General features: G+C 29.6%; 3 protein-coding genes, 2 long non-coding RNA genes and 1 pseudogene across 6 annotated transcripts; 2 read left to right on the forward strand and 4 right to left on the reverse strand.

The window, feature by feature from the left end:
- Window positions 1–644: 644 nt before the first annotated feature.
- Window positions 645–915, reverse strand: AT1G07263. The gene has a single exon (NR_139217.1). It is a non-coding gene; the product is annotated as an other RNA (long non-coding RNA).
- A 491-nt stretch (window positions 916–1,406) lies between these two features.
- On the reverse strand, window positions 1,407–1,811 carry AT1G07267. Its single transcript, NR_139218.1, has one exon. It is a non-coding gene; the product is annotated as an other RNA (long non-coding RNA).
- Window positions 1,812–4,525: 2,714 nt separating this feature from the next.
- On the reverse strand, window positions 4,526–5,420 carry AT1G44224 (ECA1 gametogenesis related family protein). The gene has a single exon (NM_001084209.2). The coding sequence runs from the start codon at window positions 5,351–5,353 to the stop codon at window positions 4,658–4,660; it is 696 nt and encodes a 231-aa protein (NP_001077678.1). The 5' UTR covers window positions 5,354–5,420; the 3' UTR covers window positions 4,526–4,657.
- Window positions 5,421–7,034: 1,614 nt separating this feature from the next.
- On the forward strand, window positions 7,035–7,419 carry AT1G44286 (annotated as a pseudogene). The gene has a single exon.
- Window positions 7,420–14,612: 7,193 nt separating this feature from the next.
- hemb2 (Aldolase superfamily protein) lies at window positions 14,613–17,608 on the forward strand (the record flags this gene model as incomplete). Its single annotated transcript, NM_103545.2, has 10 exons — window positions 14,613–14,849; window positions 14,964–15,075; window positions 15,248–15,321; window positions 15,496–15,564; window positions 15,681–15,764; window positions 15,853–15,922; window positions 16,009–16,064; window positions 16,134–16,255; window positions 16,338–16,391; window positions 17,171–17,608. The coding sequence occupies 10 exons, from the start codon at window positions 14,613–14,615 to the stop codon at window positions 17,511–17,513; spliced, it is 1,221 nt and encodes a 406-aa protein (NP_175085.1). The 3' UTR covers window positions 17,514–17,608.
- A 198-nt stretch (window positions 17,609–17,806) lies between these two features.
- On the reverse strand, window positions 17,807–22,159 carry ILL6 (IAA-amino acid hydrolase ILR1-like 6). The gene is made up of 5 exons (NM_103546.4): window positions 21,328–22,159; window positions 20,536–20,661; window positions 19,672–19,971; window positions 19,468–19,596; window positions 17,807–18,714 (listed from the first exon to the last, which is right to left on the reverse strand). Exons 1-5 carry the CDS (start codon window positions 21,796–21,798, stop codon window positions 18,346–18,348), a joined length of 1,395 nt encoding a protein of 464 aa, NP_175086.1. The 5' UTR covers window positions 21,799–22,159; the 3' UTR covers window positions 17,807–18,345.
- Window positions 22,160–25,320: the final 3,161 nt, after the last annotated feature.

Genomic DNA, 25,320 nt, shown 5'->3' on the forward strand with positions numbered 1-25,320 from the left:
AAAAATCAACATTACTTGTAACTAAGATAATATATTTTTAATCCTATATGTTATATTTATTTTGCTCATTTTTTATTTAACCGCTATAGTATCCGCTGGTTTACCAATCATAAAACTCTCGCAACCGCAACCGCATCCACTGCATTTAAACCAGTCAAGATTAGAAATAATAACTATTTCTCCTAAATCATATATATATATATATATATAAGTAAGGTTTCAAAATCTTACTTCATTGGGTCACTTGACATTTTTTATTTTAATCAAGACAAGATTATAATATTTATTTCTAATAAACTCATTTTCAAAGTCATGTGTTTCAATCTCCCGTAACTTCTGTGTTTCATTCTCCCACAATATTTAACTACACATCTGACCCAAATGTAACTCCTACCCCAGTAATTACAAAACATTCATTCTCCCACTAAAATACTTTAAATATTTGATTATATATTTGACATTTTTTTTTTATCAAGTGCTTGTTTTCATTCATCATAACAAAACAAAGTTTAAAGTAGCCAAAGATACAATGATAAAAAGGCTTGATACAAATAAAAGCACAAACAACATAAAAAAATAAAGGTAGATGCTACACGAGGATAGCTAAAATAGTTTGACAAAGGATCCATGAAAGCTTGGAGACCAAAGCTATGAAGCAAATTGGCGCAAGGGATACCACAATTTTTCAAAGAATCATCCACGGCCGAATCGTAGACGAGATAATGGTCATGGTCGATAGACATAATGACCTAGAAAAGGGTTCCATAGCCGAGTAACTTGCCGGCCCAAGAAGAGCTAGGTGAATTCTCACATCGGCAAGGAGAAGTTTGACTACGGTTCTATAGTTTGGTGGGTTTGGGGCTAAAAGATTGAGGAAGCTTTGGTAACCACCACTCTTTGGAGACGGGGTCATAATGCCGTTTTCTCTCAAGCTTATAAGTTCATGAATAAAAGTCTTGATGATGTTGATTAGCACTTGCTTGAACTTAGTCTTAGGAAACATAAATATAAGATTGAAGAGGCTTCGTTAACCACCGCTCCCCATGGAGACGAGATCACAATGCCGGTCTTCTTCAATCGATTAACTTTAAAATTTAAGCTTTTGGATTCATGACTGATAACCCTAGGTGAATCTAATGGCAGTGTTCTCAAAGAGTTCTTGAAAAACCATAGCAACAATAATAATTTATGTTCCCTTTGATGTCTATGAACGAAGGGATTCGATAAACGACTCAAAGATTGCCTAGAGATGGACAAAGAGAAGTTGATTATAGATATGGGCTTTAATAGATAATGTAATGGATTACACCTTTTAGACTTAGGCTTCAAAAAAAATTAATGAGCCAACATTAAATAAGCCCACCAGTTATAACCCTAAAATCACTTTGGCTGGCAAAAGAGCTTTGCAGCCATCGTACGGAGATGATAGAAAATATTGTGGTGCAGCACACATCTCTGGCGAAGCTAGGGTTCGTGTTTGGTGGTTTTGGACAAGATTCGAGGCAGGGGAGAAGAACCAGAGATAATTGGTCGATATGAGAGCAAGTTGAGGACGAGAGATGGAGATCGCCGAACACCATTGTCTCCTTTTGAGTCTAGTTATTGATAATCTCAGATGCTTTAGTTTCAGGAAGGTTTGAAAGGGATTCAAAAAGAGAAAAAGATTTGTTAACAAAAAAAAAGAAGAAGATAGGAGATCTAGAGAGCTGAAAAAAGCAAAATTTTCAACGTAGGTGGAGCTTTGACTCACCGACGTCAAAAACTATGATCGGAAGGAAATTCTCAATACTAGTATCTAGGAGAAAAGAGGAGAGATATACCTTATCTAATTTAAATATTATATATACTGACCTATAATTCATAAATTGAATGATAAATATAAGCCATTATAATTAAATGATTCAGTATCATTTTTCTAAAGGTCAACTAAATATACTCTAAAAAAACATAACGTCAATCTAACATGGAAATATTGTGTATATATATATGTAGACGTTCATTACTAGTAATAAATTACCTGAGTATTGAGATATATGGAGTATCAATTTATTTTTATTTTTCTTTTGTGTATTTATTTTTATAAGAGATATATTTATATTATAAGGTAATACAAATATATTTATATTGATAGAATAGTAGTAGTAGTACATATAAAACATTTCTGGCAAACTTATGTAACATAGCTATATAGTATGCAGAAGTACTCACTGATGGCCTATTAAAATTATACGGAACCAAAGCTGTCATCAACATATGGAAACCGCTGGTTGAAAATAAAGAAATGAAGATGAGCATTTCTCAAATTTGGATAACTTATGGAGACTATGATACAAATGATCTTAACACTATAAAAGTTGTATGGCAGGTGCGTATATAACGTAGGAATAATTTATTATTATGTATTGGTTCTTTATTTTTAAAGTAATACATATAAAACATACGTTATTTTCTTTCTTTCTTCTCCTTTATTTTTAATATTTATTTTATTTTATTTTAATCAAAGAAAACAAAAACGTTCAGAGATACAAGTGCCCAGAGATGAAGAACAAGACTTGGAACAAGGTATCAAAAATGAACATGCTGAAGATCGTGTTTGTGTATGGGACGAGAAATCTGTAGGTGTTTTTGTTTTTATTTTTAATAGGTTAATGACGAGAAAATTATTTGATCTTATTTGTTTTTTTATTTGAACGAAAAAACAACAAAGAAAAATATTTGAAATTGTGTCTAATTTGACATTGTCAATTTCTATACTCTTTCCTTTTCTCACCATCATTTTAAAGTAAATAATAAATTACTATAATATCTAATTCAATCTAATAGAACACATTTAAATAAAATATATGACAAGTGTCAATTGTCTGATGCCACTTGTTAGATTTTTGTAAAGTGAGTTTGAAGAAATTCCTTCTATTAGTACATAAAGATATTTATTTACTACTTTTTTTACACTTGCTTACATTTTTCTTATGTTTTGCTTAGTTTTTGTCAATTTATTTTCTTGCATCTCATTTCAGTTTTTATAATAAGAATAATGTACTAATAGAGTTCTAGACCTGTAATAAATAACAATTTATTCTTAAACGTATAAAAAACTTAATCTAAATATTTTCTATCACATAGCATATTCCAAATTTTGTGCCAGCCTAAACAACAATAATTGGTCATTTTTTTGTATTTGTGGCTTCACTTGCCAATAAACGAAAAGATATTTATTTGTATAATTCAAAATCATGTATCAAATGTATTATTATCCATGCTACATATTTATTGTTTTAACATAAATTTTGACGGAAAATCCTCTAAAAAACCCTTCAAGGTGATAACTTTTTTTATTTGCTCTTAACTTTTTAACATTATATACAAATCAAATTTAAGGAAACAACTCAATAATATGATATTTTAACTTTAAACTGCTAATTTTATTATGCATTATATGAATATATAATATCAATTTTTTTGTTGTTTTAAGTTCTTAAAGAGAAGATTTTATTTATTTAAAATTATCTTACATTTACATAAAGTATTATTGATCATTTGGAAACTAGATAGTGACATGACGTCTTTCAGTATATTTATCAGATTTTATATGACTTATTTTTTCCTTTGAACTGACATTATGAGATCTTTAGTCAAGTTGAAGGGTTTTTAATTGAAAATTATCTTAAATCATAGGCTTTAGAATTTTAACTATGAAGAAGGTTCATCTATTTTTCGAGTTTCAAGACAATTTGTAATACATGCATTTTTATTTTCAAAAAAAAGTAATACCCAATATTTTAAGTTTTATTTTATAATAAAATATACAATTTTCACGAAAAAAATTAAATATAGTGCATTGAAAACTCTTAATCAACTATAATATCTTTTTTAGATACATTATAATTTGTAAACATCAAAATTAATATTTTAATTATTTACTAACGATATATTAACAATTATAGATAAAATTATATATAATTTAATTTAAATATCATTTTATATTCAAAACTAAAATCAAATATATAATCCACGCATCCCGTGGAAAATTTTCTAATATTCAATATAGAAATAAAAGTTCACGAAAAATACAAAATTACAAAATTAGTATTCATAGAAAATAAAATAAATTAATTTGTTACTTTTTTTTTTGCTATAAAAGTTTTTTACATTTAAAGTCTTAAAACCAATGTTCAAGAAAGTGGTAGGCGCTAAGCGGACAGTGATCCAATACCTAGTGCCTACAATGCTTAATTGGGGCGTACGTAATTTTAGGCGGTTAAAGCGTTTATAATATAAACATTATAAATATGATTTTATACATAAATATTATATAAAATATCGAGAAAAAAAATAAATATGTTAAATTGTAAACAAAAATTAGACAAAATTTATATTTAACTATATCAAATATTATATGAAGATTTATAACTATTAAATAGAAGTTATTTAAAACACACATAAAATCGTTTACAATACTTGACAACATATTTTAAATGTCGGCAATTGATTTTTTTCCGATTCAATTCAGTAATTTTTGTTCAATTGCCTCCTATCACTCAATGAAGAGAAATAATAATATATAAGTCTATGAGATCATCACGACAGAGAACTATGGAAATGACACATACTGTGTACGGTGAACATATATAACTAAATATCCATTGGAGGGACTCGCTTAGTCTTTGGTGTGCTTGATGTGACACGAGTATCGAAGAAGAGGAACAAAGAATGGGCTCTTGAACAACATTTGAACGTGGCTATTGCACTTCTTGTCCATATTCACAACGATCTCGCAGCATTCCTCGTCCATTAATGTGAAATAATCTTTCTTTTCCCAGCTAGACAATATTTTTGAAAAGGATTTCTTTGAGGTCTTTGATCCATCTTTCGTCAAGCAGTTCTCCACTTTAGCCGATTTCGACACAACTTCTGACTTGACCCACGGTAGAGGAGGAAGTCCCGGGATTCTAGGAATGCTCGGGAGGTTAGGTAGGCCCGGAATGTTAGGAAGCCCCGGGATGTTAGGAATCCTCGGAATGTTTGGTATTTCAGGGATGGTGGGAAGACTCGGGATATTGGGAAGACTCGGGATGATGGGAATTCCTGGGATGTTAGGAAGCCATGGGATGCTAGGAAACCCCGGTAGCAATACGGGGGGCGATAGAGGTGCTTTAGAGTCTGATAGGGAAGAGGTACCCCAACCAATCTTGGAGTCTCCAAGGCGGCTATAGCCTTTGCCGTGGTGGCGGCCTGCCACTAATTCTGACGGCTTAGGCCACGGTTTCTTTTGTAATCCAACGGTTGAAATCGGGAGAGAGACGAAGCATATCAGAGCCATAAGGAGTGTTGTTGCTAAAATGAAGCTACTCATGATTAGAGCAAAAACGAAAGATTAGTCAGTGTAAGTGAACTTATTTGTGCACGGATATAATTTTGTAAGGCTGGACTCGTTTATATAGAGCCTCGAGGTGTTATCACTTAATATTCTTCTTTTACTTCACACCAATCTCTTAAATTAAAATATTAAAGATAAAAATTATGTAGATGGTCATACGAGCATAACAATTATCTATCGATTTAAAATCATAAAACATTTCCCTGATCACGTCGTTTTCATTTTACTAAATCTCAGGATCACGGAAATAATGTGATATGTCATATGTTGTTTTACATCAATTGTAAGATGAACATATATGATTATATTACTTTTCTCAACGTACATTTATGCATTTACAAGAACAATGGTGCAAGATGATGAGGCTGTTATGGATGCAAGATCCACACACTAAATTTTGTAAATTGGATTTGGGGAATTAAGTTTAGATCTTCTTCGTATATATATATGAGGCAAACAAACATAAAGTTTTCAAGAACAAATGTGTGATGGATCCCCTTATTATTAAAAGGGAAGTACAAATTAAAATTTTGTCTAATTTGGCCTCAATTTTTATTTTTATTTTGGATTTTGTTCTTTGCTATTCAAAATCATTAAGGATAATTTGGTCTTAACAATCTCCTAAACTTTATATGATCTGATTCAATCTAAACCGTTCAATAAAATTAATTCCCTTTAATCTAAACCGTTCAACAAAAATAAGTGAAATCACTTTTTTTTTATCTTCACTTTAAAGACATATAATTATAAATAACATAATTCATATGGTCTTTATTTTGCCAAAAAAATGTATAACCTGTCAAATAGTTAAAAAAACACTTATAATCATAAAAAGTATTACACCAATTTTGTGAATCTTACATTTTTGTAAATACTTTACTTTCACTAAAAATACATACTCATAACTAATTAATACACATTTTTAAACACATTTTAACACATTTCTCTTATCACTAAATAACAACAAAAAAAAATCTCAATTATTATTTAGTTATGTTTGATTAAAAAATTTATATTTATAAGTTTAGGATATCAAATTCATTCAAATATTTAGTATAAGAATCACATAAACCGATTGCCCGCGGTAAACCGCGGGTTAAATCCTAGTTGTATTGATAAGAGAAACCAAAATATCTATTTTTAATAATAGTTTTGTATTAAATGAGCAAAATGCTCACCCCAAACGCAGTAAGAAGAAAAAAAATCATTTGCATTTCACATTTCTGTTTACACTCTTCAAAATTATTTTTTAGGTAACCAGAAAAAAACTAGTTTAAAAATTAAGAAGTTTTCACAAAAATAAAAAGAAATACATGTAAACGTAAGCAGGAACACACAAATTGGCCTTTTAAACAATTGCAACACAGATGAATAATTACGTATGTATGTATGTAAAGATTTGTTAGTATGTTTAAGAATGAAGAGTTTATGCCTTACAATGAGTTTAACCTAAATGACATGCATTTTCATGAAGCTAACATGGTCTAATGCCAAAAAAGTTTAAAAGACATGGAAGCATAGCTATTCGAAATTGATTTCATCAAGCTAGACCATCATGCGATTAGGCTCATGGTTAACGATGTTTTCTTAGACCATTAAGCTTTTAGGCTCGTCAAATATGCGGCGAAGATATCTTAGACCATGTTTTATTTTGTTGTCAAAAGGTGGGTGATGAACAAAAGTGATCAGATGAACCGAGCAAATTAAAGAGAGTCATCGATCAAAGATGAAGGGACTGATGTCCTAACGGTGAAGCCAGTTCTCCATTCTCTCCATATCATACATTTACCAAAAGGATCATACTTTATTGCCCGTTGGAGCTTGTCAGTTTACGGTGAGTACTCAATGATCAAAGCTGCAAAAGTTTTCAAAATGATCGATGCGTTCAGTGATTTACTTACACCAACAAACATAAACAGAAGCGTAAACGAAAAACAAACTACTGATAGCTGACAAAATAATATGTTAATTTTTATCGCATAATATTGTAGTGGCTGGAAGAAAAAGTATGTATGGATGATATCTGCACCACCTTTTTACATTTTATGTGTATTTATTCCAATTAAATCGAGACCTCTAATAGTTTACCTACTCTTGTTAATTGTACACATAGAGTAGTATACATGGAGGAAGAGTTATTAAAGGATATGGGAGTGTCTGTTCATTGTGTTTGATATGAAAAAGTAATGAGTGATGTGAAAGTGTTATGCATTCTTAACATTCTAGTATTTTTCTACAAAAGTTTCTAGGATGATGAAAATATTAGAAAAACAATGGAAAATTTTGAAAAACATCTTTAAATTGTGGTTGAGAAGATATTTCTAAGTGTTATAATAATTCCAATTTATTGAAATTAATGTAAGACTTAAATATTTAACCAACGAAAATATGAAACATTAAAAGCTGATTACATATTTCATGCAGTGACGTATAAGCAAATATGTTGTAATAATATGAGTAGAACAAGTTAGAACTTAAAAGATATGTTTCGCTTTCTCATTCTGCAAAAAAAAAATAGTATACTCTTGATTTCAACGGATAATTAGGATGCTAAATAATTTGGTTCCTGATATATTAAAAATAGAGTCTTCCTATATATATTTTTTTCATTTTCATATGGTTTCTAAATATTTTCTAATTCCAGATTTTCTAAATTTGTCTCAAATTTAATTTTCATGTTTAGCTAGAATATACAAATTATTGATAAATATGAAATTAAATTATATATTAAAAATTCATCCTACTATATTATTTGGGAAGTACATTTTAAATATAACCTTAATTTTTGTAAGTAATTACATATGTATGCCATTAAAAATAAAATTTTAAAGAGTAAATTAATTTATCTCTTTAAGGATTAAAAAGTCAAATACTAATTTAATTAATTAAATTTAATTAAAAAACGAAATACATTATTAATTTTCAAAAATAATAACCAATCAAAATCAACATATAAGATTTGATATCTAAATTTTAATTAATTTAATTTAATTAGAAAAACGAAATACATTATTAATTTCCAAAAAAGTAACCTATTAAAATCAACAAATTAGATTTGATATCTAAATTATCATATTAATTTTTTATTAATTATTATAGTTCACTTCTCATCTTTATATGATTCTATTTATGCGAAAAATAATATCATCATTATAAAAAAAAATTAGAGTTTTTTCGCATATGCAATAATTTGAATTTTTGAAATCGTAAACTGTTCAATACATGAAAAAATATTATAACGGGTGAAAAATAGATTTAAGAAAACTTTCTACTGAGTAACGGGTCATAATTTGAAATATTTATATTCAATTTCATACATATTATATTGAAAATTTATAATCTTATATACTACAATAATTAATAACATATTGGATTTTTTTATGTGTATGATGTGATTCAATTTTTAATACAAGCTGGAAAATCCTAGAATTGACGGGTTTAGATCGATATTAATACAAGATGGTATACTACAGGTGAAACTCTTAAATTAACAATCAAACTACAAGTGTATAATCTTAAACACCAAACAATATAGATAATATCAACAAAACATATACAACTCACAGTTTACTTTTAATATTTTATATACAAAATCAATTAAATCTTAAATTAAATCTTTAATCACATAAAAATTAGCACAAAAAAAAGTATTCAACAATTAAAAATTTATCAAATCTCTGTGTTATATAAGTTTTGATACTATATTCGAATAAAGTGTAATATACCTTTTCAATTTGTATTCTTTAACAAATTTAAGCTAACTAATATATTTGCTAATCTTATACCTATCAAAACCGATTATCGTTTCTTATCTCTATAGTATTTTTGCAAGACTTTTTTGGTGGATTTGGGTAAAAGTGCATTCGGGTCATATGGTACATTCCCCTATTAAATAAAAATGGTATACTCCTATGTTATTAGCTAAAATGTTTAGATTATAAGTCAGAGTCATATCACTAATAAAATTAATATTAATAAAATAATTGGCTTTTTGGCAAGACGGATTTGGAGTGACGGTTTTTTGAATCAACATTAATAAAAAAGTAAAATATAATTAATACACCGTTTCACTACGGGTTAAATCTTTATTTTTTTATTTTTTAAGACCACTAATATTAAACATATCAAATCATCCTAATTTAGAAAAGATTATATAAAACCAAAAATGTTATGTGGTATGTATAATGTTACTATATATAAAATATAAATGTATTAGAGAATGATATAATTTGCAAAACTTTTATCTATAAAAAATAATTCTTAAATTTTAAAAATTACTACTTTAAAAAAAAATCACGGGACGGGTAAAGAAATTATAGAACAGGTTTTATTTTGGAATTGGGTTATATGGTGGATGTATTTGAATCAATATTTATAAAATTTTAAAATATTATTAATATACTGTTTTAATAGGGGTTACAACTTCAGTTTTTTAACAATTGTTTCATAAATTCGTGGTATAGCCTTACTTAATAACAATTATAAACTGAAAAATATAAATATTTTATAAAAATAAAATTTGCAAATTTTAATATATATTACTTTTAAAAAATAAATCGTCCCGCGGTATACCGCGGGTTAAAATCTAGTCGATACTATTAATTGGGAAGCATTTTGTGAACTACAACATTGTGAGGGTAGTTTTAAATTAACTAAATGAATTTTTACATGGGTAATTTAGTAAATTAACTACTACTAAATGAATTTAGTTTTCATAAAAATCAGGCTATTGATTTCGAAATTGTATATATAGAAACTTCTTTAATTTTGGTAATATATTTTGAGATATTTCCGGAAACAAAAATATCAATTTAATATCATCATATATTTTAGATTTTAATATATTTCCTTAAGAAACTACACTAATAATTTTAAAAACATTTAAAAAGATATCTTCAAAGCTTCAATCTCTTTTGTGCACATAATAAATCCGTGTATTAATAAAAAATCCTTAAAACATATTAAAAATAAATTAACTGAGATATTCTAATATTTTTTTCTTATCAATACCTAACAAACCAATAATATTTAAAACAAATATATATATTATTATTCATTACTTTAAAAGATAATTAGATCAAATAAAAATAGTACTCAATTGTCATGATCTTCATGTTTAAAATAATAGATTGCTAGATGAAATTGGATAAACGAATTCATTGCTTTATATAATTAAAGAATTCTTAATATATCAAACCTAAAAAATACACACATATATATATATATATATATATATATATATATATATATATATATATATCAAACTCAACACTATTGTAATATATGTCAAAGAATTTTAAATTATTTATGGTAACTCAAAAAGTTTTTCCTTTTTTTTGCAATATCAGTTTTTTGTATCTTACTTTATTTTAAAGATATGCAATTGATGTTTTTTATCCTTAATTTTGAAAATCGTAAATTGCTTATTAACATTTTTAATAGAAAAAAAATTTGTAATTGAATAATAAACTCGATTTTGTAGTCTTTCTGGTTTTAGATGAGCAAACTTTTACGAGTATAACTTTAAGAAAAATCTAAACAAAACCTTATCACTCTTCTATACGTCACTATAAAACTATTTTTCTCTACTTCTTTCGCAAATTAAAAGATGAACCATATCTCTATATTTACTTTTGTACTCTTCTTAATTCATGTCTCTCCATGCTAATATAATTTGTTAGTTTCTACTTTTTTTTAGAATCTATTGGAAACCTTTTCATTGAAATCACTCTTTTGTAGATTATGTTCATGTTATACCTAAAATCATATAACGACCTTATCATATTACACTTTCGCAGATTTCTTGAAATAAGTTTTTTTTTATTCCTTTTGGTTTCAGATGTGATCATTTTACATGTTATTCTTTTCTCATTAATAATTACTTTCCTTTTGTTTTCTTAGAAAATAGCTGAAGACGTTTCCATGGTATTCACTCAAATTTCTGAAATTGTGAAAGCCATTCAAGCGATCACTTGTCGAAGATGTTTTTCTTCTTTGCGAGCACCAATTTAATTGTGTTGTATGTTTTTTATTATTAGATTATAGATATTGTGCGGTTCACAATATTAGATATTGTGTTATAAATAATATTGTATACTTTTATATGTACATTATAATTTATATACTACAATATATATCACAAAAATAACAAAATAATCTATATTTAATAAAACTTTATTTCAATATTTTTTTAAAAATATGAAACTCCTCACGTATGTCCGGATCATGATAAAGACAGAAGAGACAAACTAGGTTTAGAATAACATATATTTTGGTCCAAATTAAAAAATCTGGCTTGAATTATAGGCCACTAAAATAAATTTTGTTAGAGAGGTTTTTTGAGTTACCAAATTTTAATTTATAAACTAATTTTGCATAGAAATTTACATTATTTAAAATCTTATTCTCACAAATATACATTTCTATTATAAGTTTATAACTATTAGACTTCTAAAACTGTTAAAATTATTTGTTCTGCAGGAAAACCAAACTATTTATATAAATAAAATACTAATAAATAATGCAAAAAAATTTCAATCTTTATATAACTAAAATTTCTATTCAAATTTTAAAACTAATAAAACAGAAAATAAACGTGTGTACCTAAATAAATTTAAGGACAAAAGAAAATTTTCCAATGAAATGATACTATTATGATATCTATGCTATTATATAATTCACTAACCCCAAAAAAAGAAAAAACAATCTTAATTAAAAATTTTGCAAACTTTTTACATTATCTTCCACACATCTTACTTTCGAATATTATGATAAATGATAAATTTATTATATATATACTATTATATATTTCACTAACACAAAAAAAATATTAGTACAAACTTTTATCAAAATTATATGATAATACTTACAACCCGCATAATGTGCGGTTCACAACATTAGTTATTGTGTCATAAATAACATTATACACTTTTCTCTGTACACTATAATTTATATAATATAATATCTTTTACTAAAAATGTATTCCAATATATTTATTAAAAATATGAAATCTCACACGTATGTGCGGATCAGAATCTAGTAATATTATTAATTTAGAAGCATTTCCTGATTCAAAATGTTATTCAGTTATTGTGAAGGAAACTATCAAACTGAGAATAAACATGATCAGAGAAACTATAAAGAAATTGATTGTTGATCTTTCGTCACACTTGAGCCAACATATAATGCATTGGGTAGGTTTGGCGTCCAAGTTCCCATACTTTCTCAATCACACCTTATTTTTATTAGGAAATTCTTATTACTTTGAATTTTTTCTTATTTTATTTTCTCAATAATGTATGATGTGTACGCTTAACATGCATAAGACATGTGTACACTCAACATTTGTATAATCTAGAAAAATCATGTCAAAATGAATAATCTGGAAATTTATAAAGAAAATAAGATTCTCCATCACTTAAAACGTTTAGGCTAACACAGAAAGAAAAAGTTAACAGCGGTGTTCGTTCTGTATTATACTGTAAATTTCTACTTATCGTATCATATTTTTGTCAACTAAAAAGATTCGTCTCTCACCAGGATTGTGTATAGTATGTGTGTCACATGGAGTCATCAACGTAAGCAAAAGAGCCCGCTTGAGCACGTTCGAGTGGAGTAGTCAGAAAGCGGCCCGAATCAAAGAAAAACAAATTAAATATTTTGGGATTATAATTAGGAAAAAATCCGGAAAAATCGCTATCTATTTTTTTTACCCGTTTAATACGTGTAGTATTAAATTTGGAATAAAAATATGTTATTTAATTTAGGTGGCCTTTTAAAACCTTCGTTTTTTAAAACTTGGTAAAACCATACTCCCGAGTTAGCGGCTATTAACTTTACTAACGGAAACACTAATTAGGGTAGAAACTTAACTCATGGTGTTTAAATAGATTAATAAAATCTCTTTTCAACATTATACGAAATTTTGCCTTGGTCAGGTGGTTTAGTCTTGATTGACTATCCCAAATGACCCTAGATTTGATTCCCCCTCTTTCTCTTTTATAAGTTTTTAAATTTTTCTTAATTTTTTTTTTGACTTAACATTTCAAACCGGAAATTAAAAGATGGTTTACAAAATCAGAATCAGCCAAAACACAGTTTGACCGGTACAACCTACACAGCTAAAGACGAAACCCTAATTTGGAGCAGTAGGGATTCATCGCTAGCCGTCTGGAACTTCCAGTCACCGGAGCTATAGCCACCATCAATCTGGTGAACCATCATCAACCCTCCTTACAATCCGGTGATTGAGGATTTTTATTTCCTCTCTCCATTAATTCCGATCTAACTCCTCTACTCAACTCTCCATTGGCAAAAAAATTGTTTGATTCTCGAAAAACCTAATTCCTCTTCTCTAACCTTTCACAATCAAATTTCTTCAACCTTCGAAAACTTTTGCAGCCGAGAGAGAGGTAGAGAGACATTTTCTAATGAGAATAGTTTTCTTTCAATCATGATGAAGATTATGAATCGACGAAGAGGTCGTTAGATTTGAAGCTAAGGAAAACGAAGAAGAAGAAGAATATAACAAAAAAAAAAAAAAAAAAACGTATAATAGATAGAGAGGGGGAATCGAACCATCTGACCATCTGACCAAGACAATATTTTCAAAAGTTATGGAAAGAGATTAAATTTATAAACTTAAAGACTTTGAGTTAAGTTTTAACTGCAATTACCGTTTCCGTTAGCAAAGTTAACAGCCGTTAACACGGGAGTACGATTTTACCAAATTTTAAAAAACGAAGGTTTTAAAAGGCCACCTAAACTAAATGCCGTATTTTTATCCCGAATTTAATATTACACGTATTAAACAGGCAAAAAATTATTTGAACACATTAGATTTTTAAATTTTTACAAAATTTTGAACATGGCATGAAAATCATTGGAGATAGCCCTGATGTTTTCAACTACAAGTTTTTTTTTTTTTTTTTTTTGAAATCAACTAGAAGATTCGTTGACACCAAGATATCGTAGATCACCCAATTCGATATGCTTATAAGATTATATGAATTTTGAATACGATAATTTTTTTTTATTTTTTTATAATTAAGAACTTGCACGCTAAGATGATCGAGATTTGCCAACTACGACGACAAAATAAAAGAATAATTTACTGTTCAATAATTTCTCTCTCGCAGAAAAGGTCTATAAAATAGCAGTCTCACTCTCTTGAGTTATATACATCTCGGTCTCATTCACGTGTTTATTCTCCCTATTTTTCACCATATATATATACATGACGTCATCCATGTTTCGATCTCCTTGCAAGATTCCGTCGGTGAAAGGTTTTGAGCAAAAGAGCTACGTAGGCCTTAAAGCAGCTTCGTATAACGTCAGAGTCAACTCTTTTAAAAGCAGTGAAGTTGCTAGTCAACTCCAAAAGATCGACTCGACCTTGATATGGCCGGTAAATGCTCTCGAGGCGCCTCCAGTCCCGAGTAAACCAGCCACACCTCTGATTGATCAGCCTCTTGTAAGTAAACACTTATTTTAAAACCAAAATGTTTAGAACCTAAACACTTTTGTTTTTCTTTTGGCTTTGAACTTCTTTTGTTAGTTTCAATCTAATGTGAGTTAAGTGTTTCAGCAGCTAAGCCGACGCGCACGTCGTAACCGAAAGTGCCCTACCCAGAGAGCTGCCTTCCAAGAGACTAATATCTCTCCTGCAAATTTCATATACCCTCTCTTCATTCACGAAGGTTAGTTTGAGTTTTTATTTAGGATTAACTTGGTTATAATTATCAAAAATGATTTATAGTTGTTGTGCTTTAAGCCAATGTGATTCTTTAAATGGCAAGAATACATGGTATTTTACATGCTATCGAAAAAAACTATCTTCGTTTTCTTACGTGAAATATGGAACCTTTGAAGGTGAGGTAGACATTCCCATAACATCGATGCCTGGACGTTACATGCTTGGCTGGAGACACGGCCTCATTGAAGAAGTGAGTGATGATTCTATATGAAAACTTTAGAGACTATAAATTTGATATCTTCTTCTCATTTTACTTGTAAACAACTTTGTTCACGGTTTGTTCTATTAGGACCTAAAATAAAACTTAAAGATAATGAAGCATTCTTTTTGGCTAACTCTTGTATGTGTTTTGTGAGGAAAATAGGTTGCAAGGGCACTAGATGTTGGTGTGAATAGCGTAAAGTTGTATCCTAAAGTTCCGGAAGCGTTAAAGGTTTCATCATTTTCTTCTTAATCAGTGTTGTGCATATTTTTTGAGTTGTTTGACACATATTTTGACAATGGTTTACAAAATATGAATACATCAATAACTAACCTTTCTTTGTTTAGTCTCCAACAGGGGAAGAGGCATTTAACGACAACGGTCTAATACCTAGGACAGTTCGTCTTCTCAAGGACAGATTCCCTGATCTTGTAAGATATATATATACTTCTTTGGTCAATAGCTAGAGGAAGTGGTTCTGAACTTGAATAATGACAACTTTCTTATTAATTTCTCAAGGTTATCTACACTGATGTCAACTTTGATGAGTACTCAACAACTGGGCATGGTGGGATCGTAGGAGAAGATGGTAAGAAATCTGTTTTGTACATTTAAAAACCTATTCACCAATTCACAAATTGTAGTAAATCTAAAACATCCATCTATGTTTTATAGGCGTGATATTAAATGATGAAACAATTCACCAATTGCGGAAACAAGCAGTTTCTCAGGTAAAAATGAAACCATTTTGACCAATTAAATAACTAAAACGTTTAATATTCTAATAAGAACTGATGCAGGCCCGAGCTGGAGCAGATGTTGTTTGTACGAGTGAGATGTTGGATGGTCGCGTAGGCGCGGTTCGTGCAGCTCTAGATGCTGAGGGATTTCAAGATGTGTCCATTATGTCTTACTCTGTCAAGTAAATTACTTCATAAAATCTCACCTTCTTTTTATTTTCTACTAATTAGTCCAATCTAATCAGTTGTTGTCACTATCAACAGGTATACAAGTTCATTATATGGCCGTTTTCGCAAAGTACAATTGGACAAGAAAACGTACGTAAAACAACTGTGTAATCTTAAGTGTTTGTTTACGTTTGCGTTTGTGTTGACTTTATAAACTTAAACTTAGAGAGCATCTCCATTAGTTAAATATATTTTCATAATAATTCTTCTACGACTATCTTTTAAAGTATTTAACTTTTTAAAACAAAATAATAATTATTATAGTAATAATTAAATGAAAATTTAAGACAAAAAAATAATAATGACAAATGTTAGATGAAGTTCTTGTTAGTATATCATGGATTCTTTATTAAAATTCCATATCTAGTTATTTTAATAGGAGTGTCTAGTTATCTTTATTGGAAATACTCTTATATATAATATAGTTTTTTTTTCAAATGAAACAAAAATCTTTATTAATTTGCACACGCCAATAATTAAACGCTTAACGAAAAATAAACTTTCTTCTAGTTTTTACAAATATATTATTTTAAGAACCAAACAAGTTCTTTTTAAAATGAAGAAGGAATTATACATTTTTTTTTACAATTGAACGTGAACACAAAAACGTTTCTTTTTTAAAATCTTATGTTAAAATATATTCAGAAAACAATAAACGTTTGTATAACGAGTGCAACAAAATTTGAAAACAAATATTAGACTGAATCAAAGTTTGGTAGAAATAGTTTTGAAATTAACTTTTTAATGCAAAAGCGTTTCAAACAACTAGAACCTAAATGAATATGTGTATGTATCTAAAAGATGTCTTAGCGTGCCCCTTCCAAGTTCCAACTAAATTTGTTGTTGTTAATATGGTGGGTAAACAAAAGTTATCAGATAAACCCAGCAAATTCAAGAGAGGCATTGCTAGAAGCACGAGAAGACGAAGCGGAAGGAGCTGATATCTTAATGGTGAAGCCAGCACTCCCATCTCTCGATATCATACGCTTATTGAAGAACCAAACTTTGTTGCCTATTGGAGCTTGCCAAGTTTCTGGTGAATACTCTATGATCAAAGCTGCTGGACTTCTCAAGATGATCGATGAAGAAAAAGTTATGATGGAGTCATTGTTATGCATCCGCCGAGCTGGTGCAGATCTCATTCTTACATACTTTGCTCTTCAAGCTGCTACAAAATTATGCGGCGAAAATAAACGATTTAGTTCCAACTAGTCGTCCATTGTTCGTTTGTATTTGCGTTCGTTTATATTTTTTGGTATGCATTCATTTATAACAATTAAATCTACCTCATATTAATGTAAAGTTTGCTACATGTATGTATGCTTGTGAATTATGTTGTAAATTGGTTTTCTTCCGTAATATACAATCTATCAACCATTTCAACCCTTAAACGATCTTTATTTGACGCTACTTACTATGCATCGTCTCACATGCAACTATGCAAGCTACGTATAAAATATGGAACTTGAATTGTCAAGATCAATATTATATAGATCAATCCTTAAAGATGCTAAAAAGAGATATTATAGTTTATCAATCCTTAGAAAGTACCCAAAAATTAATATCCCACACGAACCAAGAAAATTATGACCTAAAATCTTGAAAATCTTCCTCGTTTGTATGCTTTCGGATTCCGTAATTTTCTTCTTGGACTTTGGAAATTGTCAACCTTGCAGTTATCTTCAATTGACGTTACTTTTCTTTGTTTCACTTACAAGCTAATAATCACATATGAAACCTCTGTTGTCAATATAAACCTTAATAATCACATGGTAATACAATTTCGTAGCAAATACTCAAACGTCCAAATATTTCATGATATCAAGAAAATAGTTGTCTAAGATTTTGTACCGCTAGCTATCTTTTACTCTAACCTCTTTAGCTAAAATCCATACACCATATGCAATATGCGGTTTACACGTTTAAAAAAAAAAACTACTCTTCACAAACATTTCCAAGCAAAGATAGATTAAGAACAATATAATTTCCGTAACGCCTAGAAATATAACCACCCAAAAAAAAGCCGGGGAGATTGTTTTTACTCTTATGAATGTTTATCATTTAAGTATCTCTCAGCCACGGCGGCATGAACCGCGGCTCCAACGGGTAAACTATCTTCATCGATCATGAAATGTGGTGAATGAGCAATGTGGACTGATCCGAGTTCTTCATTTCTTATGCCAATGAAGTAGAAAGCGGCTGGGATGATTTCTGAGTAGAAGGCGAAATCTTCGGCTCCCATCATCTGTGGAGCCAAGGTGAAATGGCTATCTCCGAGCAAATCTATGGTGACTTTCTTCAAGTGATTGTATGTTGCATCATTGTTCGTAGTTGGCGGGTATATCGCATTCTGCTTCTCAAAGAAGTTCACTGTCGCTTGGCAACCGAAAACCCCGACCTGATCCATGAGTACCTGCCGGTACAAAAGACGCATATCTTTTAATATGGTGTTGCAATAACAGTGGAGCTAGACAAAATATTTGTAATGTCCATTGTGATTGTTGTGTGTGACATAGAACCTGATGAGACCAAGCACCAAGTCCAACCAATGTATTTTCGGACCGTCTCGTACCAAGTTAAAGATAGAAGTGAAAAATGCGATTTACAATTTGTTTTTCTTTTTTTCTTTTTCCCATTTGATCAGCTTTATAAACATTATTTGTAATTCACCTTAGTTTGGTTTTAGCAAAATAATAAATTCAAACGTATTATATCAATAATTAAACAAATTTATGTTATATTTTATAACTACATCTATTTCTATATATATGAAATTCAAATTCAATTTTTGTAAGCTTTGGTTTATTCAGTTCAAGTTTAATTCAATCACACTAAAATCTGTAATTATTTTATAAATTTTTTTTTGTATTAGTTTAGTAATTACTGTTTAGGTTTAGTAATTATTGTTTAGGCTTCTAAGCATGAATGTTGTACTAGTTTAGTAATTACTGTTTAGGTTTCAGTTCTGTTCGGGTTGGTCCATTTGGTTTGCATACAACTCTCAAGTATAACTGGGTCTAAAAAATTTTGGGCCCTAATTTTGGACTGGTTTGGTCATGTGAGAATTATAGTTGGAACCTTTTAATCATTGGTTTTGGCCCGCTTTTTAATAAATAGCAATAAACAAAAATTCCTAATCTAAGTGGTTATGGTCTATGGTACGCACCTCTTGAATACGTTTCTTGAGGTAGTAGAAGCTTGAGTTAGAAAAAGCTCTGAAAGTACCACCGAGGACCACCGTGTCCGGCGCCACATCGAGACTATGACCGCCATCAAATGAAGTAACCGACACAACCTACAACTCGAGAAAATGGGAATCAGAATTAAGCTATAAATTTTCAAATATCTGGTTGTGGATTTTATGAAGTACCTGAGAGTCAAGAGGACTAGCTTCACGGGATACAATGCCTTGAAGACTAATGACCGCGGAAGAAGCTGCAAGAAGGAGATTAGCGGCGCCACGGCTATCTTCCGAAGTGATAACCGCCCGGAAAATTCCACATCCCGCGAGCAAAGGACCACTTCTTGATCCAATCACACCCGTTGGATGGATATGGGACACATGGACCGCGAAGATAGCCTCCACGTCATCCAAAGCTCCGTCTTCGATCATATTCTTTGCACCATTTCCAGCTTCTTCAGCCGGTTGGAATAACAGAACCACTGTTCCCTATAAAAAAATCATACATGCAACAAAAGGGACTAATTTATTTGCTTTGATCTCCGGTCCAACGAAACCATGGGCCTAAAGACCATAACTCCTCTATTACACCAAAAAAATAAAATAAAAATTAAATGATTTCCCTTATCTTCAAAAGCAAATCATTAATTCACATCAGTTGTCATTATAGCACAACAAACAGTGACCCACCAAGAAATAAAGTTTAGAAATCTCATCCACTTTTAAATAAGTTATAAAACAATGTTATGAAAAACAGTGATAGGAGCCAAAGCCTTAGACTTAGATCTTGTAATCGTAGCCGTTGATTAACGTGGGGAAAAAAGGAAATATGTAAGCAAACTTTCTCTTAACCCTAGTCTCTCTTGGAAGTTAAGGTTAATTCTTGGGAGTTTTTTTGTTTATTAAGATGAAGATACCTTATATAGGCCACAATACTTTGTGTAAAAAAGAAAACTCCTAAAACCAATATTAAAAGAAACCCATAAAACCAAAATTAAGCCAAAACACCAAAACTCTTAACTCGTATAAAAAGCATAGAGTTTGATGAAGTACCTTGAGAAGATGTTCACGAGCCTTAAGAATATGGGCAGCACCAAGAAGCATAGTCACATGTGCGTCATGACCACATGCATGCATTTTGCCTGCAACTTTGCTTATATGTTCCCATTCAACTGCTTCCTATTTTGCATTAACACAACTAATATTATTATGTCAATATAGTAAATAAAAATAATCCTAACAAATCTCTATGCCTTATCTGTATAAACCATATCACCTCAACCACACAATCTATCATTATCATCATATCTGGTATATCATGTGACACAGCTAGCCTCTCTGTCAGTGAGTAACTACCAATATAAGTACAAAATCTTTCCAAAAATAGAACATTTCACATGGTCACATGGAACAAAGAATATAATGAAACTAGTTTAAGCATTGTTATGTGCCAATATAATTGGTAACACAAAATATTGTACATTTAACGTATAAACAATTTGCATTATTTCTGAATCATTTTGACTTTTCTTTCATAAAACTATACTTCAAAACTAAAAAGTCTTAACAAGAAAAACATAAACAAAAGTCTTACTGTTTCATACAGTACAAACAGGGGCGGTTCTCAGAGTGTGCTCACACGTGAAAACCATGTGTTTTTGAATAATATTTTTTATGTCACATGGACCTAGTCCCACATTTTGTAACGTATAATATAGTCGGCCCAATTAGACTACGAGCTACATTTTGTAAACGTAGGTTTTTAAGCTATGTATGCAAAAGGAAAAAGTAAATACATCAAAACATATAATTTAGAAAAAATAAACTTTTCTTTGTTGTGATTACCTGAATAGGTAGTGCGTCCATATCAGCCCGAACCGCAACAAAAGGCGGTCCACCGGATCCGATCCAAGCCCGAATACCCGTTTTCGCTAACGGATATCTATACATGATACCCATACGGTCCAGCTCCGACCTAATAAGCCTACTAGTCTCATACTCCTCAAACGCTAGCTCCGGGTTCTCATGGATCGTCCTCCTAACGCGTTTAAGCCACGCAACGTTATCCGGCTGATAAGTCAGCCTAAGAATCTCATCAGAACATGCTTTGGTCCAAACCCGACACTCATCTGACCCGACATGAGCCGGTAGACCCAAGGATTGGTTCTTGATCGGTGTCGGCCGTAGTAACATCCCAAAAGGGTTGTTGTTGGGATATTTCACTTCAAAGAAAGGTAAGTTGGTGGCTATGGTAAGAGAGACAAAGATTATGGTTAGAGAGACAGAGAGAAGATTAAGTTTCCGGAGATTGTCCATAACTTTGTGTTCTTGTCTGTGAGAGAGAGAGAGGGAGATAAAGTTTGTTTTGGTTATAAAAGGATGCTGAGTGAAGAGAGAGGATATTTGGGCATGTGGGTATAAAGGAGGTAAAGATAGAGAGATATGAGAGAGTAATTTAGGCACGTGGGTTAATTAGATGTCGAATCGTAACGGCTGGAGAGACCCACCACTTTCTACGGAGAATTGTTCAGACTTGTTTACTCTTGACACGCCTCTTTAGATTTTATTTCATCCACTCTTTTTTCTTTCTCTCTGCCGGTGATTTTTGTTATTGAGAATCTATAAAAAAAATCGGATATTTTTGTGTTATTTAAAACGTTTATGGATGGGATGGCCAAACTATGAGATGTAAAATTTGTTTGAGACATGTAAACCACATAAAGATTCCACATAAACATTCGACTACAATTTAGTTAGAGGCTTTTGAAAAAAAACCATTATCTACAAATGAACCCAAAAAAAAAAAAAAAAAAAAAAATTGAGCCAGGCTAATGCAAATTGAATTGAATTTCCGCATTCGAATCAAATTTTATTTTCTAATTTATTAGTTAAGAAACAATTTTTGAATATATAAATATCAGTTACATTTGAATTTAAATTAATCAATAGTAATTATTTTAATTATGATTTTAACTATCCAAATCTGAACCAAATTCAAACAAAAATTTGGCAAACTGAATCAAAGCAATTAAAACAAACTTTGTTCTATTTGGCACCTAATTTTCTCGAACCGAACGTAATCATCAAACTCACACCTCTACTTTCAAATCTATTTTTTTTATATAATATTAAAATGTTGGGTTTTTTTTTTTGCTTTGTTCAAGTGTTTCTATAGCAAAATTTTTTTTTTATGTATATATATATATATAGAATTTTGTTTTTTTCTTGGTTTATTTCAAATATAATATTGTTTGTTAAAGATGGAAAGGTTATATTCTTGAAACTTTAAAAAGACAATTTGAGAAGTTGTAACACTTTTGTCTGTATTCCAAAGGAATAGTTTGACTCTAGAAAATACTATTGTGAGTTTTCGTTGGGGACCAAAACGAAATTTATTATATAAATTAAATAACTATATTATAATAGAATTTCATCTATATCCTTCTTTTTTTTGTCGCACACTTGATTTGATAATAAGATATATAATATATTCGTAGGGATCTCAAATGCCATGTATCACCCATTGCCGGTAACTATACTCTTTGATAGAATGTCAAAGAAGCTCTAAAATGGAAAGCTTAACCTACAATCTACAAATGACTATTATTAATCATGTAAAAAATTACAACGGCGAAAACTGATTAAACCAGAAAATATATATAATCCGATTATAAATGGCCGAATATTTATAATATATTTTAATAGAGTTTTATGAAAAAACAGTCTTCTATTTTTGCAGTTTTATCCTTAACATCTAAAAAATATCAAATAATTCTATAAAATCTAAAATAATACGTAATATAATCTATTTTTACAATTTTACATATATTGTAAACGTTTTTACAATCACATATATTTATTTTTGAAAATTTTAAAATATTATTGTACTCTTTATCTCGAGAGCTTCGATTTGATATATTATTTATCAAAATTTTAAAATTTGATAATAATAAAAATGACTATCTTTATTGCATATTATTTTAGAATTTATAGAATTATTTTATATTTTTTAGACGTAAAAAGTAAAATTACAAAAATAGATGATTTTGAGAGTTGTTTGCACATAAAACTCATTTTAATACTATATATTCATATTTTATATGAAATATGTAAACTAGTAATTTTTTCGTTTTAAAAATAATTTAGAGAAGAAAAAAACTATAATGAGTTAACGAAAACTAAAAACAAATTACAGGGTAGAGACAAACTGTTTATACGGATAAAGACCATCGTACATATTTTTAAATAAATTAAGATCAATGTAGACTTTCGTAACATATATCAAACTTTGATTATTTTTTCACAAACAATAGAAATTTTGAAAAAGGTTTGGGGATGGTCGGTTTATGAAAATAAATAGAAAAGCGAATAGTCTCTATTTACTTCGAGAAACTGATTTTGGTAGCTACAGCCATAGTCAACGGTCGAAAGTTCACAACTTATACAAATTGCTGAATTTAGTCCAAAATTTTGCCAAGACGTTGGGCGGTAAAATAGCTGGAGCAAATAAAAGAATCTTGTTGCTTTTAGGGTACTTTACTATTTTGTTGAGTCATTTTGTAAACATCGATGTCTTTAACTAGTTTTCCTTTTTGGCGATTTTGCTTTAGATTATGTTTCATATATCATAGCCACCATTGCGAAATAAGTCTTACTCATACTTATCTTTCTTCATTTTTTCATTTTGTTAGTAACTATTCCAAGAGTTACATTAAAGAAATAAAAGTTATTTTCACGGTCAACACTTATTTCATTTTTTCTTTCATCAATTGGCAAAGTGAACTGATTCAATCACGTCTTAGCCATTTGGGCTGAATTTGACCAAAATACCCTTCAACACAACTGCAACTATGACTATTCATGTTCGGTTAATTTGTTTTACTAGTTATAGTATTATTTTTAAAATTTATAATAAAATCAAAACTATTTATTGCAGAATAAATGTCTCAAACTGAAACCCAGATTTGTGTTCTTTGGTAATGAAAACGAAAAAAATGAAAGTGAATTCCGGTGAGAAAGCAAATGTTCTTCCGAAAGAATTGACTTAATGAATGGATAATTAAACAAAACTCAAACTCTTTAGCTTTTTGAACTTATAATATGTTAAATGTACAATATTTAGATGTATTAAACATCCAAAACGTAAATCTAAAAAAATTAAGATTTATGAGATAATGTTAACAAGCGGCTGCAAAATTAGGGTTACAGAGGTTGAAGACGATTGCAAAATTACAATTATACCCTTTATTAAATTTCTTATGTGTACGTATTTATAATTTACAGTGTACGTACATGTAGACATGTAAATATGTTAGATTATGTTTTATTAAAAATGGCATATAAAATTATTTATTAAGTTTGTACATTAGAAATCTTTGGTTATTTTGTTTCTATGAGATATTTTTAGGGGTTTTCCCCATAAAATCTATGGATGTATAATAACTAAATAAAATATATGATCAATGTATAGTTGTTCCTTATACTTTAAAAATGTTATGTATGTATATGTATAACAATGTACATATCACTTTGTTGATGAGTTAAAATTATTGAGAAATATTTATTGATATAATAATAAACCAATATTGGCGATGGTGGGAGTATATTCTACGATAGTCCTAGTGGAGATGAAGACATTGTTATTTGCAAAAAAAAAATAAGTGTTTCTAAACATACTCACAACTTACAATGTCTCTCATGTCATACTCATTTATACTTCTATTTCATCAACTCGGACATTGACTACATCATCGAATTCTTTTAATAATGATGTCTTCCCTTTTGGTTATGACTCACAAATGGTTGAATCTCATAATTTCTCCAAAATTATCGATAATT

The sequence above is a fragment of the Arabidopsis thaliana genome (genome assembly GCF_000001735.4).
Source record: "Arabidopsis thaliana chromosome 1 sequence".
In the NCBI taxonomy this organism is placed as follows: Eukaryota; Viridiplantae; Streptophyta; class Magnoliopsida; order Brassicales; family Brassicaceae; genus Arabidopsis; species Arabidopsis thaliana.

Bases quoted from the DNA above. Each gene is read 5' to 3' on its own strand.
- AT1G44224 (NM_001084209.2), bottom strand. From the start codon at position 5,353: ATGAGTAGCTTCATTTTAGCAACAACACTCCTTATGGCTCTGATATGC.
- ILL6 (NM_103546.4), bottom strand. From the start codon at position 21,798: ATGGACAATCTCCGGAAACTTAATCTTCTCTCTGTCTCTCTAACCATA. The intron at 20,662-21,327 runs GTAATCACAACA...AATGCAAAATAG, and splicing joins TGGACGCACTACCTATTCAG to GAAGCAGTTGAATGGGAACA. The intron at 19,597-19,671 runs GTACTTCATAAA...CTCGAGTTGTAG, and splicing joins CTAGTCCTCTTGACTCTCAG to GTTGTGTCGGTTACTTCATT.